The 17,576-nt window shown below is 42.0% G+C and overlaps 1 protein-coding gene and 2 long non-coding RNA genes across 6 annotated transcripts in view; 2 read left to right on the top strand and 1 right to left on the bottom strand.

The window, feature by feature from the left end:
• The window catches only part of HAAO (3-hydroxyanthranilate 3,4-dioxygenase), a 48,900-nt gene extending 47,538 nt beyond the window's left edge, over positions 1-1,362 (top strand). For 3 of the 4 annotated variants that reach the window (XM_081854995.1, XM_081854990.1, XM_081854993.1), the window contains one exon: positions 798-917. In XM_081854995.1, the coding sequence (XP_081711121.1) occupies positions 798-876 (79 nt within the window). In that variant the 3' untranslated portion in view covers positions 877-917. Of the gene's footprint in view, positions 1-797 lie in introns of all 4 variants that reach the window. The other variant, XM_081854991.1, reaches the window with a different exon arrangement.
• Positions 1,281-5,197, bottom strand: LOC309338045. Its single transcript, XR_014154617.1, has 4 exons — positions 5,023-5,197; positions 3,913-4,023; positions 1,623-2,939; positions 1,281-1,378 (listed from the first exon to the last, which is right to left on the bottom strand). It is a non-coding gene; the product is annotated as an uncharacterized lncRNA (long non-coding RNA).
• A 5,510-nt stretch (positions 5,198-10,707) lies between these two features.
• On the top strand, positions 10,708-13,114 carry LOC309338054. Its single transcript, XR_014154640.1, has 3 exons — positions 10,708-10,864; positions 11,829-11,939; positions 12,909-13,114. It is a non-coding gene; the product is annotated as an uncharacterized lncRNA (long non-coding RNA).
• The last annotated feature ends 4,462 nt before the right edge of the window (positions 13,115-17,576 follow it).

Raw genomic sequence — 17,576 nt, 5'->3', positions numbered from 1 at the left:
ATGTAAATAATGTATATAAAGCAGACATTCTGGGGGAACTTCTATTCCTCCTCACCACTATGAGCTGAATAAAGAGCATGAAATCCACTCTCGACTCCGAGTATATTTCAGTGGCAGTGATACAGCACCGGAAATGCAAGGAGGATTAACTCTGTCCCATATTCAGGAGGACCACTGGGATTCAGGTTCCTGTCCCATCTCCTAATAATTTGTGACCCACACACCATAGATTGCTTTCCTATTTAGAATTAATGTGCTCCGTATGTTTTACAGTTGGTAGAGCCCGGCTCTATGATGGGGAATTGACAGCTAGGGTCTCATTGCTTTGAACTGCATTGAATTCCCCCCCCCCCCCAATATGTTTAATCTACTCAAATCCCTGGTGAGATGTTCATTCTCAGTCATGGCAGTCCAGTCTCATTACAACAATCTAATGTTTCTACTTATTTTGGCAACACTCTGTATAGCTGACTGCTCAATTAAGCAATGACATTTTCCCTAAACTACCATTTTACTTCTTTCCATTCTGCTAGTTATCAGTAATTAAATTCAGGAGCAGGAGGTGAAGTGAGAGGTGGAAGGGATTTGGTATTTGGTAAAAAGTGTTCCACATCCTCAGAAATTCTTCTAGCATTGTCAACAAGCAATGAATAACCTAAACGGAGAGTTTATTGTTATCGGGCAATGAATGCTTAGAGTCAATCTGAAAAGATTAACTGATATGGTTTAAAAAACAGCAGGAACAGTGGAGGGGTGCATGTCTGCCATTCAGTCCCATTCTCTGTTTTGTTTTGAAGGTTCCAGTGGAAGAGAGCTAAAGGATCCATTGCTCTTTCCATTATTCAGGATCCTGCACGGAAAAGACCCTATACCTGAGTTGCTGGCAAGACTGATTAATAAAAGACTGGTAAAATGTTTTATGTGAGCACTGCAATCTCAAAAGAAGAAGAAGAAGAAGAAGAAGAAGAAGAAGAAGAAGAAGAAGAAGAAGAAGAAGAAGAAGAAGAGTCATTAATCTTGAATCCACATCTAAAACTATATGACACCATTTAAACAGTCATAGATTTCCCCAAATAATCCTAGGAATGGTAGTTTGTTAAAGTTGCCACAACTCCCTGGGAAGAGGGAATGATTGTTAAACGACTCTGGAATTGTAGCTCTGGGAAGGAATAGGAGAGTTTACAAGCAACTCTCAGCACCCTGAATAAACTACAGGGCAACTGATAGGACTTTTCATATGTGGTGGGCATGTGAGCTGTTACAACCATTCTGGGAAAGCGTATGTACAGAAATAAGCAAAATCACGGATCAGGACATATAATGTAACCCAAGCCTAGGCTTATTAACAGATATTCAACTTAATTTGTTATACACAGAACTTACAGTGGTACCTCAGGTTAAGTACATAATTCGTTCTGGAGGTCCTTTGTTAACCTGAAATTGTTCTTAACCTGAAGCAGCACTTTAGCTAATGGGGCCTCCCACTGCCGCTGCACCGCTGCTGTGCGATTTCTGTTCTCATCCTGAAGCAAAGTTCTTAATCTGAAGCTCTATTTCTGGGTAAGCGGAGTCTGTAACCTGAAGCGTATGTAACCTGAAGCGTATGTAACCCAAGGTACCACTGTATTAATTTTCTTCTGGTGGCTGCACAATTACTCATAGCAAAGTAATTGATCACCTACACATCAGATAATGGAAAAAAATATGGACAATTGCTTTGTCTGAGAAACTAACAAAGAGAGTACATGTCTCAAAAGGCATCTGATCTGGATAATTTTGTTGAAATATGTTACCCCTTTATGAAATATTCACGTGGACTTATGGGAAAATCTAACTCATTAGTCTTCTATTTCAGGGAGAGGGGGTGGGAATGGGGAAAACCAATTGTTCTGTTAATGTTTATATTTTTGTAAAGCGATAACAATGGGGTTTTTTTTAAAAAAAGAATAAAAATAAACGACAACTCCAAGATTTTAGGGGTGGGGGAAGCCATGGCTGTTTAAAGTGGCATCATAGTAATTTAAATGCATGGTGTGAATGTGGCCTAAGAAAAAATAAAACATATTTCAGTGTTCCACTAGGAGTGAGGTCTTGCAACATGAATGCCTAGTTGTTATATATAACATAGTGTCAGAACTCTTGAACAGACTTGCATCACCCACAACACCAGATTTAATTTTAAAAGTTGGCAGGTGTCAGTATATAGGTAGAAAAGTTCAATTTCGGAATTCTTAGGGCTGAAAGGGATGGAGTGGGGTGAGGGGAAGGATTTGGACAGTCTGAGCCAGTGGTTCATAGATCCCACTCGAAAAAGCCAAAAGGAGCTGTGTAGTAAGAAGCTGTATTGATGGCTTGAAACATAAGTTTTGATTAAAGAAACTACGGGGTTGATGAAAGTTTTGAAAGTAGAGGAAATGAGAGCAAGTGATATATAGAGCCGGTGAATTCTTTTTGATTAACCAAGAAATCGACACATTGTGCATAACAACACTTGCCCACCATTCTCTTGAAATCCAAGCTCCTCATGTTTCAAGTGTTCCTAAATGGTTGACTCTGCAGAATACAGTGAACAAAAATCTCCCCTTTCATGCTGATTCAGCTGCTATCGTATATTGCAGCCAAAATAGTCCTGGCCATTTTGAACCCACTTACCCCCCTCTATCTTGGACCATTACACCACAGAATATAGCATATTTGAAAGAAAGGAAAACACAAGAAAGGTTGACAAGCTGAGGGGGAACAGAATAAATATTTATTCTTTGCAGGAAGGCAGAATCTTGAGATGACTCTCAGCCTGTTTTAAAAGTTTGCATTGCAGAAATCAGAATCATCACAGCAGTTGACTTCCAGACGGATACCATTTTGATTAGGAGAAGGCATATCACAGTTCACCACATCCTTCGATGCACAATCAAGTATTTTATTTCTAAACACCCCATCTGAGACAACGTGTGAAGAGGAAGAAAGAGGAAAAGAGAAAAGAGTGAAGATATGTATCATTCTCACCCTCAGTCCTCACAATGATTAACTGGAATTCACATAAAATATCCAAAGTGCTCTCCATTAAAAAACCTGGTAATACTGATGGCTGAAAGAATAAAGAAACACAAGGGCTGAATCTAGATAGATATATATAAACATTTTAGGAAAACGTGTTGTAAACTTTATAATGGGAAATCACGTTGGAGAAAGATGGGACTCCACAGCGCCATCCAGTGTCACAGTGTTATAATGCATATAAAATGCTTTTTCTTTACTAATGCAGCTGAGTCCAAGGTTTATTACTCTGGGGAAACAAAGCTATTCTGAATACAGGTACACATGTCTCTCCCCAACTTTCTTCAACAGCCCCTAAATCTGCTCTAGAATGTAGAGAGAAACACACAAACAAGTTTAGGGAGCATATATGGGAAGGAGTGGAGTGGAGTCTTGTGTGGTACCCACAGGCGTACTGTGGGATATTGCAGTGAAACATAAGTATGCATGGAGGGTTTGAGACCAGAGAGCTGTGTTTTATAGAATTGGGTCATACACCCTCTTTTCTGGTGATGTAAGTATCTTATTTGTCCTTCTTTTAATTATTTCAATGTGCTGGGGGGACGGGGGACAATAAATTTTCTGTACGTGGTACCACCTGACCTTGCTACGCCACTGGGTGATGGAGGAAATAAGACCTTCTCTTCCTTTCTACACTAACACTCTCTTCAACTATGCAACAGTCAGGAAAGAAATGTCTGAGCTTGTTGCATACAAGCTCAGACTGCATGCTTGAAGCTATGCTTCTGACAAAGGCATTTCCATAAATTATTCCACTTTGTTGTATCACTAAGCTGAAAGAAATGGAAAATAAGCAGAAGGGGAATGTGGACCATGGAGCCCAAACAAGGCACAACCTTTGCAGCTGTTTCTTACTTTCGAGGGTGGTGATGCCAACACAGGTTCCTCCATCATCAACTTCACATGTTTGGTGGTTGCATGGCATTCCTGCTACCATAATTAGGCATTTTGTACAGAGGCGAGCATCTGCTTCAAGAGACAAAACCAAAATGTTGTGAATAATGGAGGGTTGCTTTGATTGATGGATTATATTTCTAGGCCACTTTTCATTCAAAGGAACCCCAAAGTGTCTTAGAATCAATGAAAGACAATAGGGTAATAGAGCATCAGAAATACATCACTAATCATAAGACAGAATACAGCAGAAATCATACAGAATAATTAACAGGAATTTAAAAAGTAATAGCCAAATGGCCACGGAATTTCCCTATATTAAATGGAGAAATGGAGAAAGAGGCAGCCGCCAGACCACTTCTGAAAGACTTTCTGCTTGCAAAGCTGGGTGGATTTTTCATGGCTTGTTCTTTAAAGAATTGACCCCAAATGGGATTAAAAGGAGTTGGCACAAGATGGGAAAACATTGAGCCATCAACCCTTAGCTCTGAGATGAACCTATAGTTTGCCCTCATCTGTTTTTTTAAAAAAATAAATAGTTTTTATTAAAGATTTCTTGTGCTACAGAAGGCTTGCCCACATCTTGAGTTTTATATTCTATTTGCAAAATATCTGCACCCGGTAAAGGTGTCAGCTTCCCTGCTTGAATATTAGGGAGAGTTGCTTAAATAGATAAAATGTTGAACAGATTCTAACAGGCTGCAGTAAAGAAAGAGATGTGAAGCAGGGCCACTCCATCATTGATGGCAGGGAGTTGGACTAGATGACTCTTGGGTCCCTTCCAGCTCTAAGATTCTATAATTCTCCGATCAGCTTCACTGCAACAACAGCTGCCCTTGGCTCACCCTCTCCCTTTGTGATCACCTAGCAGCAGTCTTTCCATTAAGGTGCAACAGAGGGAGAGAACAGAAGAAGGGCCATTTCATTGGCTAAGTTCAGATTCTGTGGAGAGAGCATAAATTTGGTTTGGTTCATACTTCAGTATGAAACTACCTAAGTTGCATTTTCCTTTTCTTAACCTGCCTCCCTTGGCTGACAGTGCTTTTCCCAGCTCTTGCAAAAAGAACATACCTCCAGGTGTAAGGAACAGGAAAACACAGATTGCAAGAAGTACTTGACTTGGGATGGACATCTTGGTATCAAAAGGACACTGTATGTTCTCCTGCAGAGCCCCAAATCACAGAGGAATAGATGTGGACCTTCACTAGATTCCTCCAGGGTGGAGAAACTTCTTCCTTTGATCCTTTTAACAACAGCCTAGAGATCATGATGTTCTTGGAAAGATAGTATAAAGATAAATGGGTGGGTCGTAACATCATGAACTGGCCACTCATCATGGAACAAAAATCCCAATTTAAGTGAGAACTTGAAGTGTGGGTGGAACAGATTCTTTGATGTCAGGGCTTCAATGGCCTCTGCAAGTCCCCACTGTTACACCTGCCACTTTTAGGACCAAATAAATGCAGGGCAGAATCAAAAATATCTTCAATGCTTGCCCAACAATAAATGGACAGTGGTTTTAATGTTTAATTCAACTTTTAGGTGTTGAATGGTCTCTTTAAATTTGAAGGTTCATTGTTGTTCCACAAGATGTGTATGTCTTTAAGGGCCAGAGCAAATAACGCGACCTAGTTTTACAGCTGTGAAACAGTATAGCAGGTGCTGCTAAGTTGTGTTAATTAAGCTGTGTCAGCAATTGGGTATAATATATAAAGAGCAGCACCTAGCTCTCTCAGTTTCCTGGTGGTTGGGTTGGTGGATGGGTCATGTTTATTGATATATTAAGTGTAAAAGGAGTTTTTGTTTTTGTTATTAAAACCTAGCTAAAGCTATTTTGCGTTCCTTGTAATGTGTGGTCTCCCTTGCAAGCTCTCTGCAGCGCAACTAGTCTGCAAATAGCCAACATTAGGACCAAATAAATGCAGGGCAAAATCAGAAATGTCATCAATGCTTGCCCAACAATAAATGGACAATGGTTTTAATGTTTCTAATTTGATATAATAAATCTGTAGAAATGACAATATAAACAACCGCAAAGCCATACTTACCTCACAACCTTATGCATGCCCATTCAAAAATAACTTCAAGGATACCTTTTAGCCTCACTAATATAGAAAAGATGGGAGTGACAATCTTATAGCAGATATTGATAGCCAAGATGTGTAAATAAGCAGCAGAGTCCTGACGTTCCTGAAATACTAAATGCATTTCCCACTCCCAAAGAAGAAGAAAGTGTTATAAGATTTCCTTTCAACGTCTTTTGTTTTATTTTGTATTGAAGAGACTTCGTCCACTCAGTCAGTAAACCTACACCCACTTACCAAGGAGTAAGCGCCATTTCACTAAGTAGATTTCACTTCTGAGTAGACCCATACAGGATCACCTTTTTTCAGGTTTCATTCAATGAACATGAAATGTGACATGTAATGTTAATGGCAATGTGCAGATTATCTAGTAATACTTTATTTAGAATTTCAGAATTTGGTTTTGAGTGCAAAATTAAGAAGATGAGAAGAGCCTGCTGGATCAGGCCAATGACCAATTCAGTCCAGCATTCTGTTCTCATAAGAGTCAGCCAAATGCCTGTGGGAAACTGGCTTGAAGGACCCAAGCACAAGGGTCTTCTCCCTCCGGTTATTTTCAGCAACTGGTAACCGGAAGCAGCTCTCAAAGCGTGATTGCCAGAGAAAGTGTTCCTGACAAATTGGTACACAAAGCTCCTGCACATTAGAAATGCATTCAGGACACACAAGAAACCCATAAAGAGAGAATGCAATTGCACATTGTACTTAAGGTACACAGTATAGTTCCATCTGGCTGAACTCAGATAGCAATGTTCCAACTCCTGCCTGCCTTCATATAATTTCAGTACACTGTGGGAAGTGTACCAGAGAAAATGCATCCGCTGGCCAAGAAAGCACATACATAACAGGCAAATGATGAAATGAAAAACTCAGACAAGGTCATAGGCTGATGACTGTTTCATTTCAGTTTCTGGCCAAAAACCTCCCCTTTCATGCTATAAGGCATGGAGAGTCCTCCCCTCCCTTCAGTGACTTCAAAGACAAGAATTAACGAGCACTTTCTATTTTATAGTCCTTTTTATTCAGTCATCTGGTTGCAAGCAAAAATCCATATCCCTCCACAAGGAGTGAAGTTGGCTGCAATGAATCCTCCCCCTTCCATCTCCCACAACATCCCAGGCGTCAACGAGAAGTTCCTCCTCTCTGCATTCTTTGTTCTCTAATATGGACAGACCTCCTAGTTTTGGGGGAGGGAGGGTCTCCCATACTCTCTAATGTCGTCTCTGCTGGCTGTCCCTTCCCTTCTGTTCATTATACGATGAGTCGTATAATGTTCATGGTAATGTCCAGAATATCTAGTAATACTTTATTTAGAATTTCAGATTTTAGTTTTGAGTGCAAAATTAAGAATGTAAGAAGAGCTTGCTGGAACTGGCAACTAATTTGGATGGCTTTCAGTGACGTTTGGACATATTAATGGAAGATAAGGCTATCTGTGCCTAGTAGCCATGATAGTTATGCTTTGCCCCAAGGGTTGGAGACAGTATTACTGTGATGGCTTGGGACTCAGGCTCAGACTCGGAACCAGAGGAGTCTCAGTCTGCACTGGATCCTTTGCCTATCATCTGAACCAAGTCTGGGGCCTGATCCTGAAGAGTCCCAGTCTGCACAGGTTCCCTTGCAACAAACACCAACTGGGCCGAGTCAGGTCCCTGAGCCTGCCCTGAGCCATCACTTACAGCTGCTCCACTACCGGTATGGTCAGCAGCGGTTGAGGCAGCCCCTGGGTCTAGTAACACACCGACGTCTCCCTAGCTGCAGAGACTGAGGTCTGAGAGAAGGAGAGACCTGAGTACTTGCAGGAGGAGTGCTCACCTTCGAGCGAAACAGGGAGGTGAGTTGCCTGGGGATCAGGACCGGCTGTTACCCCAACAAAGATAAAAGGCTGTCAGACCCCGCCCCAGGTTGCGGGAGCAACATTGCTGTATGCCAGATCCGGTACCTGTCCTTGCCTGGTTTCCTGCCTCGTGTCCTGCCTTGACCCTGTCGGACTGACTCCTAGCAGAACCTTTAGATTCTGGAATGGACCTGGACTAAGGTTCTCATGTTACCCCTGGGCCCAGCACAATTACTTCCAAATATCATTAAAATAATGAATTGTTGTGGAATTCTGGAAAACTGAATTTAGGAATCAAGAAATGAGACAGAATCCAAAATTAACAAATATGTCAGTTGTCATAGTCCTTCTCTCCCATGGCATGTGTGTATAAGCTGCCTGCCTCTTCTTTGTCAATGTGTGCGGCCACTGACATGAACCCCTTGCACCTTCAGGATTTCCCTGGAGTTGAAAAAGAGGATCCATCTCTGCACTAATATATTTCCCCTTCAAATGTTGACATGGCAAGCTTTGCATTCTTGGAAACAGAATGGACACAGTCATCAGCCTTCACCCTCCTGCAAAGAAGAAAAATTATATACTGTTTCTCTTTAGCTTGTCATCCTTTCTTGGTTTTTTCTTTTATTTTCTTTCAAGTATGATATATGCAGTGGTGTAATAGTCCAAGGTAGTGGGGGGGGGGTTGAGTGGGTTCAAATTAGTCAGTGCTATTTCAGCTGCAGTATCATAAGGTACAGTAAAGGTAAAGGGACCCCTGACAATTAAGTCCTGTTGCGAACGACTTTGGGGTTGCAGTGCTCATCTCGCTTTACAGGCCAAGGGAGCCGGTGTTTGTCCTCTCTGCAGACAGTTTTTCCAGGTCATGTGGCCAGGGGAGCAAACGAACACTGACAGCAGAGCAGCCGGAGCGGTACTTATTAATCTACTTGCACTTTTTGGCGTGCTTTTGAACTGCTAGGTTGGCAGGAGCAGGGACCGAGCAACGGGAGCTCACCCAGTTGCGGGAATTCAAACCGCCAACCTTCTGATTGGCAAACGCAAGGCTCAGTGGTTTAGACCACAATGCCTCCCACAGTATTCTAGAACAGCCCAATCAGAATGTGTCAGGGAATGGTCTGAATCAGAGGATTGGGGAATGCATTCTCAGGCAGATCAGGTCCTCTTTGAAGAGGAGCTGGAGGAGTGGGAAGATTTGTGCCCCTTGTCTCCAACAGGCAGGAGTTGGGACATTGCTATCTGAGTTCAGCCAGATGGAACTATACTGTGTACCTTAAGTACCTTAAGTACAATGTGCAATTGCATTCTCTCTTTATGGGTTTCTTGTGTGTTCTGAATGCATTTCTAATGTGCAGGAGCTTTGTGTACCAATTTGTCAGGAACACTTTCTCTGGCAATCACGCTTTGAGAGCTGCTTCCGGTTACCAGTTGCTGAAAATAACCGGAGGGAGAAGACCCTTGTGCTTGGGTCCTTCAAGCCAGTTTCCCACAGGCATCTGGCTGACTCTTATGAGAACAGAATGCTGGACTGAATTGGTCATTGGCCTGATCCAGCAGGCTCTTCTCATCTTCTTAATTTTGCACTCAAAACCAAATTCTGAAATTCTAAATAAAGTATTACTAGATAATCTGCACATTGCCATTAACATTACATGTCACATTTCATGTTCATTGAATGAAACCTGAAAAAAGGTGATCCTGTATGGGTCTACTCAGAAGTGAAATCTACTTAGTGAAATGGCGCTTACTCCTTGGTAAGTGGGTGTAGGTTTACTGACTGAGTGGATAACGTCTCTTCAGTACACTGGAACATCATGTTACGGACGGACTCCATTCCGGAGGCCTTTCCGTAACATGGAATTGATGCAAGCAAAAGCGCTGCGTCTGCGCAAGTGCACGGTGTGATTTAGTGCTTCTGCGCATGCACCAGTTGCAAACTCCAGAACTAACCCTTTCTAGTACTTCCGGGTTGCTACGGGACGCAACACGAAAACACATAACCTGAAGCGGACGCAACATGAGGTATGACTGTACAAAATAAAACAAAGGATGTTGAAAGGAAGTCCTATAACACTTTCTTGTTCTTTTGGTGTGGGGGAATGCATTTAGTCCTTCAGGAATGTCAAGACTCTGCTTCTTCTTCTTCATAATAATAATAATAATAATAATAATAATTTATACCCCGCCCATCTGGCTGGGCCTCCCCAGCCACTATGGGCAGCTTCCATAGAAACCAAAAATACAGTAAAATATCACACGTTAAAAACTTCCCTGAATAGGGCTGCCTTAAGATGACTTCTGAATGTCAGGTAGTTGTTTTTCGCTTTGACATCTGCTGGAAGGTCGTTCCACAGGGTGGGTGCCACTACCGAGAAGGCCCTCTGCCTGGTTCCCTGTACCTTTGCTTCTCGCAATGAGGGAACCGCCAGAAGGCCCTCGGCGCTGGGCCTCAGCGTCCGGGCAGAATGATGGGGATAGAGATGCTCCTTCAGGTATACTGGACCGAGGCTGTTTAGGGCTTTAAAGGTCAGCACCAACACTATGAATTGTGCTCGTAAACGTACTGGGAGCCAATGTAGGTATTGGCTATGTAGGTCTTACACATCTTGGCTATCAAAATCTGCTATAAGTGTGCCAGTGGAGACTTGCAGAGGCCACTGAAGCCCTGACATCAAAGAATCTGTTCCACCCACCCTTCAAATTCTCACTTAAATTGGGATTTTTGTTTCATGATGAGTGGCCAGTTCATGATGTTACGACCCACCCATTTATCTTTATACTTCATTTCCGAGAACATCATGATCTCTAAGGTGTCATTAAAAGGATCAAAGGAAGAAGTTTCTCCACCCTGGAGGAATCTAGTGAAGGTCCACATCTATTCCTCTGTGATTTGGGGCTCTGCAGGAGAACATACAGTGTCCTTTTGATACCAAGATGTCCATCCCAAGTCAAGTACTTCTTGCAATCTGTGTTTTCCTGTTCCTTACACCTGGAGGTATGTTCTTTTTGCAAGAGCTGGGAAAAGCACTGTCAGCCAAGGGAGGCAGGTTAAGAAAAGGAAAATGCAACTTAGGTAGTTTCATACTGAAGTATGAACCAAACCAAATTTATGCTCTCTCCACAGAATCTGAACTTAGCCAATGAAATGGCCCTTCTTCTGTTCTCTCCCTCTGTTGCACCTTAATGGAAAGACTGCTGCTAGGTGATCACAAAGGGAGAGGGTGAGCCAAGGGCAGCTGTTGTTGCAGTGAAGCTGATCGGAGAATTATAGAATCTTAGAGCTGGAAGGGACCCAAGAGTCATCTAGTCCAACTCCCTGCAATCAATGATGGCCCTGCTTCACATCTCTTTCTTTACTGCAGCCTGTTAGAATCTGTTCAACATTTTATCTATTTAAGCAACTCTCCCTAATATTCAAGCAGGGAAACTGACTCCTTTACTGGGTGGAGATACTTTGCAAATAGAAAATAAAACTGAAGATGTGGGCAAGCCTTCTGTAGCACAAGAAATCTTTAATAAAAACTATTTATTTTAAAAAAGATGAGGGTAAACTATAGGTTCATCTCAGAGCTAAGGGTTGATGGCTCATTGTTTTCCCATCCTGTGCCAACTCCTTTTAATCCCATTTGGGGTCAATTCTTTAAAGAACAAGCCATGAAAAATCCACCCAGCTTTACTTTTACAAGTCCTTCAGAAGTGGTCTGGGGGATACCTCTTTCTCCATTTCTCCATTTCACATTTTACAGATGCTTAGGGAAACTCCATGGCTATTTGGCTATTACTTTTTAAAAATCTATATGATTTCTGCTGTATTTCCGATGCTCTATTACCCTATTGTCATTCATTGTTTCTAAGACACTTTGGGGTTCCTTTGAATGAAAAGTGGCATAAAAATATAATCCATCAATCAAAGCAACCCTCTGTTATTCACAACATTTTTGTTTTCTCTTTTGGAGCAGATGCTCGCCTCTGTATAAAATGCATAGATATGATACCAGGAGTACCATGCAAACAGCAAGTATGTGAAGTTGATGATGAAGGAATGTGCGTTGGCATCATCACCTATAAAAGTAAGAAACAGTTGCAAAGGTTGTGCCTTGTTTGGGCTCCTTGTCCACATTCCCCTTCTGCTTATTTTCCATTTCTTTCAGCTTAGTGATACAAGAAAGTGGAATAATTCATGGAAATGCCTTTGTCTGAAGCACAGCTTCAAGCATGCAGTCTGAGCTTGTATGCAACAAGCTCAGACATTTCTTTCCTGACTGTTGCATAGTTGAAGAGAGTGTTAGTGTAGAAAGGAAGAGAAAGTCTTATTTCCTCCATCACTCAGTGGCGTAGCAAGGTCAGGTAGTTCCCTGTGCAGAAAATTTATTGTCACCCCCCCCCCCCTCCGCAGCACATTGAAATAATTAAAAGAAGGACAAATAAGATACATCACCAGAATAGAGGGTGTATGACCCAATTCTATAAAACACAGCTCTCTGGTCTCAAACCCTCCATGCATACTTATGTTTCACTGCAATATCCCACAGTACGCCTGTGGGTACCACACAAGACTCCACTCCACTCCTTCCCATATATGCTCCCTAAACTTGTTTGTGGGTTTCTCTCTATCTTCTAGAGCAGATTTAGGGGCTGTTGAAGAAGTTGGGCAGAGACATGTGTACCTGTATTCAGAATAGCTTTGTTTCCCCAGAGTCATAAACCTTGGACTCAGCTGCATTAGTAAAGAAAAAGCATTTTATATGCGTTATAACGCTATGACACTGGATGGCGCTGTGGAGTCCCATCTTTCTCCAACGTGATTTCCCATTATAAAGTTTACAACACGTTTTCCTAATTTTATATATATATGTCTTGATTCAGCCCTTTTGTTTCTTAATTTTTCAGCCATCAGTATTACCAGGGTTTTTAATGGAGAGCACCTTGGATATTTTAAGTGAATTCCAGTTAATCATTGTGGGGACTGAGGGTGAGGATGATACAAACCTTCACTCTTTTCTCTTTTTCTCTTTCTTCCTCTTCACACCTTGTCTCAGATGAGAAGGTTATAGATAAAATACTCGGTTGTGCAAAGAAGGATAATGTGCAGTGTGAAAATTCTTTACAGCGAAACAACATGCTTCAGGAAATCAGGTGCTGTGATGATACTGATTTCTGCAATGCAAGCTTTTAAAACAGGCTGAGAGCCACCTCAAGATTCTGCCTTCCTGCAAAGAATAAACGTTTATTCTGTTCCCCCTCAGCTTGTCAACCTTTCTTGTTTTTTCCTTTCTTTCAAATATACTATATACACTGATGTAATGGTCCAAGATGGGGGGTGGGTAAGTGTTCAAAATTGCCAGTATTATTTTGGCTGCAGTATCTGATAGAACCCCAAACAGATCAGAGCCTGCCAAACTTGAAGCATGTGAAGTCCCAACAAAATATTTATAATTTAGGCTGAATATTTGGACTATTTGATATGTATTTGTTTAATTTTGAACGTTCTATGTAATTTGATTGGATTGTTAAAAGGTGAAACTTAAGAAAAAATGATTTAAAAAGGAAAAAAGCAGCCCAAACAGCATGAAAGGTGAGATTTTTGGTCACTGTATTCTGCAAAGCTAAACATTTAGGAACACTTGAAACATGAGGAGCTTGTGTTTCAAGAGAATGGTGGACAAGTGTTATGCACAATGTGTTGATTTCTTGGTTAATCAAAAAGAATTAACTGGCTATATATACTCTACTTTCAAAACTTTCATCAACTCTGTATTTTTTTTATCAAAACTTATGTTTCAAGCCATCAATTCAGCTTCTTACTACACAGCGCCTTTGGGCTTTTTCAAGTGGGATCTATGAACTTCTGACTCAGATTTTACAGATCCTTCCCTTCACCCCACTCCATCCCTTTCAGCCCAATGAATTCTGAAATTGAATTTTTCTACCTGTATACTGACACCTGCCAACTTTTAAAATTAATTCTGGTGTTGTGGGAATGGAACCCCCACTTATGCAGGGGTTCCATTCCCAGCTGCCCCATGCATCAGCGAAACACACGTAATTCTGTCCCTCCCTTTTCTGCCCCTGCCCTGCCCTCACCTCACTCCCTTCTGGTGCCAAAAATGCTGCTCATGTCAGCAGCCCCACGTGTGCTGATTGTGCGCAAGAAGATGGTGCCTGCATTTATTTCTGTACTCTGATGCAATATATACACCAAACTCCCAGTCAATAGGGAATACAAACACAGCTCACTGGAGAGCACCTTGGATATTTTATGTGAAATCCAGTTAATCATTGTCGTGGTGGTGGTCATGACCCAAACATCATTCATGCTTTTCTCTCTTCGTCTTTCCTCCTTTCCACCCCTTGTCTCGGTTACTGGGAAAATACTTGGTTGCAAGACGGATAAGTCTTTGAAGTGTGGTTCTATAACTTATAAGCCAGAGCTCATCACCCATTATGAACTCCAGTGCTGCAGGGGGTTTTGCAATGCAAAACTGTAAGACAGGCTGAAAGCAATGTCAAGATTCTACACTCCTGCAAACAATAAACGTTTATGCTGTTTCCCCCTGGCTTGTCAATTTTTCTTGTTTTTGTTTTAATTGAGCTATGAGAAGTGGTCTAGTGGTCTGGGAAAGCAGGCAGGGGCTGGGGGTTTGAAAGAGAAAGTACTATCTCCCTCCCTCATGAGTACAGTTTGGCCACTGTGTTCTACAAAGCTGGGACGCGGGTGGCACTGTGGGTTAAAACACAGAGACTTGCTGATCAGAAGGTCGGTGGTTTGAATCCCTACAACGGAGTGAGCTCCCGTTGCTCAGCCCCAGCTCCTGCCAACCTAGCAGTTCGAAAGCACGTCAAAGTGCAAGTAGATAAATAGGTACCGCCTCGGCAGGAAGATAAACGGTGTTTCCATGCACTGCTCTGGTTCGCCAGAAGCGGCTTAGTCATGATGGCTACATGACCCGGAAGCTGTACGCTGGATCCCTCGGCCAATAAAGCGAGATGAGCGCAGCAACCCCAGAGTCAGTCACGACTGGACCTAATGGTCAGGGGTCCCTTTACCTTATTCTACAAAGCTAAGCATTTAGGGACTCTGAATAGACAACAGGATGCTGGACTGGATTGGCCATGCCATTAGCCACAACACTTGTGGGGGAGGATTTTTTAAAAAATAAATAAAGCTCACCTTCTTAAACTGCTAGTGAATCTGGGACAGGGAGCTCCCTTAAACACTACTGGACTCATTGATCTTCAAAGCTCTTGGGGGAGTCAGGGGTGTAGTGTACTTTCCAGGCACATTTTCAAAGGTTTATGGGCAGGGATAAAGAGGAAGTGGTTGGAACAACAGATATGATGCTTGGAGTCAGGAGGGATTACCTAGCCCTCACGTTGTGAGTGAGGATATCCACACTGAATTGGACGGAGTGACCAATTAAGAAGCAGTTACCATATTTTTCGCTCTATAAGACACACTTTTTCCCTCCTAAAAAGTAAGGGGAAATGTGTGTGTGTGTTATGGAGTGAATGTAGCCTGAGCAGCTATCCCAGAAGCCAGAACAGTAACACCAATTAAGAAGCAGTTACCATATTTTTCGCTCTATAAGACACACTTTTTCCCTCCTAAAAAGTAAGGGGAAATGTGTGTGTGTGTTATGGAGTGAATGCAGACTGCGCAGCTATCCCAGAAGCCAGAACAGCAAGAAGGATCGCTGTGAGCACTCTCTCTCACTGTTCTAGCTTCGCCACGCGAAGCCTCTTCGGGGTATGGGGAGCCTTCATCCCACTGCCCTAAAGAGGCTGCGCAGCTATCCAAGAAGCCAGAACAACAATCCTTCTCAGTGTTCTGGCTTCTGGGATTCAGAACATTTTTTTCCTTGTTTTCCTCCTCCAAAAACTAGGTGTGTCTTATGGTCTGGGGTGTCTTATAGAGTGAAAAATATGGTACATATTAAATTGCTTTGCAATTTATCAGCCATGCCATGTTATTTCAAAATGAGAAGGTCCCTCTGTTCACGTTCCCTTTGTTCTCTTGTAACTTCAATCCAAGAAATGGGGGAAATCCCCCACCTGATTCCCAAGAACTTCTGAATTCCTCATCTGTCAGCTATATAGAGAGAATTGTTCAACACATCCACCCCAATAAACTGTTCCTTTAGCATAGCCCCTACTCCCTGGAAGTACCTACCCATTAATATTTCTCAGAGACACCCTCTCTGTAACTCTATCTAATGTCTTATCAGTATTTTTAATGAATATTTTATATATCCTTATGAAAACTACAGGTTTTTTTTGTCAAATAGGTGGTAGAGAAATCTTGTCAAACTGACACAATTAAAATACTTTGGCCATCCTGGCTAGGGCAGCTGGCAGCTGAAGTCCAACAACATCTGGAAGAGATTCTCCATCCATAGCTGTCAACGTTTTCCTTTTTTTTTAAGGGAAATTCCCTTATTCCAAATAGGATTCCTTTCAAGAAAAGGGAAAAGTTGACAGCTATGTCTCCATCTCTGTTCTGAGAAGAGTCATAGCCAAGTACAGGCTTAGTATATATGGGGCACCGTGTTCATATCTTGGATTTCTTCTCTTGTCTTTTCTTTTGATGTGATCTATTGGCAAACACAAACTAGAGATGGCGCAGTGCTATAGCCAATGGTCATGGCAGCAACCCCACTGGGCACTTGTTTAATATATGTTGTGCCTGTCTTAGCTGTTCTCTGTTCCCATCAGCCCTAGCAGATGGTGGGCCACGCTGGAGGCACATCTTGGGATGAGCCCATAGTGTCATAAACATAATATACTTGCCCTTCTAATTAGCAATACTTTTCACATGCTCTGTGAGGATGCTGTCCTCAACACCAGCTTTCCTTTTTGTGAGTGAATGGAATCGTTCACATATGACCACAGAGCTATTGGCTCCTACAGGAGGCAGTTATGGCCACCAGCTTAGGTGCCTTTGAAAGAGAACTGGTCATATTCATGGAGTGGGAGGCCAACAATGACCATTAGCTATGATTGAGGTATATGCTTTGCCTCCATGGTCAGTTGCTGGAAACTGCAAGGGGGCAGAGTGCTCTTGTGTTTGGGTCCTCCTTGCCTTTTACCTGCAGGCATCTTGTTGGTCCCTATTAGAACAGGATGCTGGACTAGATAAAATATTGGCCTGATCCAGGAGACTCTTCTTATGTTTATAAACTTTCTACCATATTTTGTAACCCAAGGTTTCAGCCTGAGTTTTTCTTTCTGCTGTATGCAAAAACACATGAATCTGAGCTTTGGAGATTGTAAGTAAAACCATTTTAACTTACTAAACGGTGTGGTTTATTAAATATTACAGAAGGTAGAAAGGGGAAACACTGTAATTGACATAGAATGGGATCTCTAGAAGATCTAACAGCCCATATTCCCATGCTTTACTGCTGTATTTTTAAAACACTGTGGGGGGGGGCTCTTTATTACCAGAGAGTCTTCAGTTCCATGTTTGAATTTAGGGATCCAGTAAATTCTTTCCAATTAACTAAATAATCAACACATTGTCCTTAATAAATTTACCCACCATTCTCTTGAAACCAAAGCCCCTTGGGTTTTCAGTGTTCCTAAATGCTTAGCTTTGTAGAATATTTTCCATTTTAAACCCCAGCCCCTGCGTGCTAACCCGGACCACTAGACCAATTCACATAGAACAATTAAAACAAAAACAATTAAAAAAATTGACAAGCCAAGGG

This window comes from Podarcis erhardii (assembly GCF_964252035.2).
Source record: "Podarcis erhardii genome assembly, chromosome: 3".
Taxonomy (NCBI): domain Eukaryota; kingdom Metazoa; phylum Chordata; class Lepidosauria; order Squamata; family Lacertidae; genus Podarcis; species Podarcis erhardii.
Note: the sequence above shows the minus strand (reverse complement) of the source record. Positions and strands in the feature narration are given on the sequence as shown.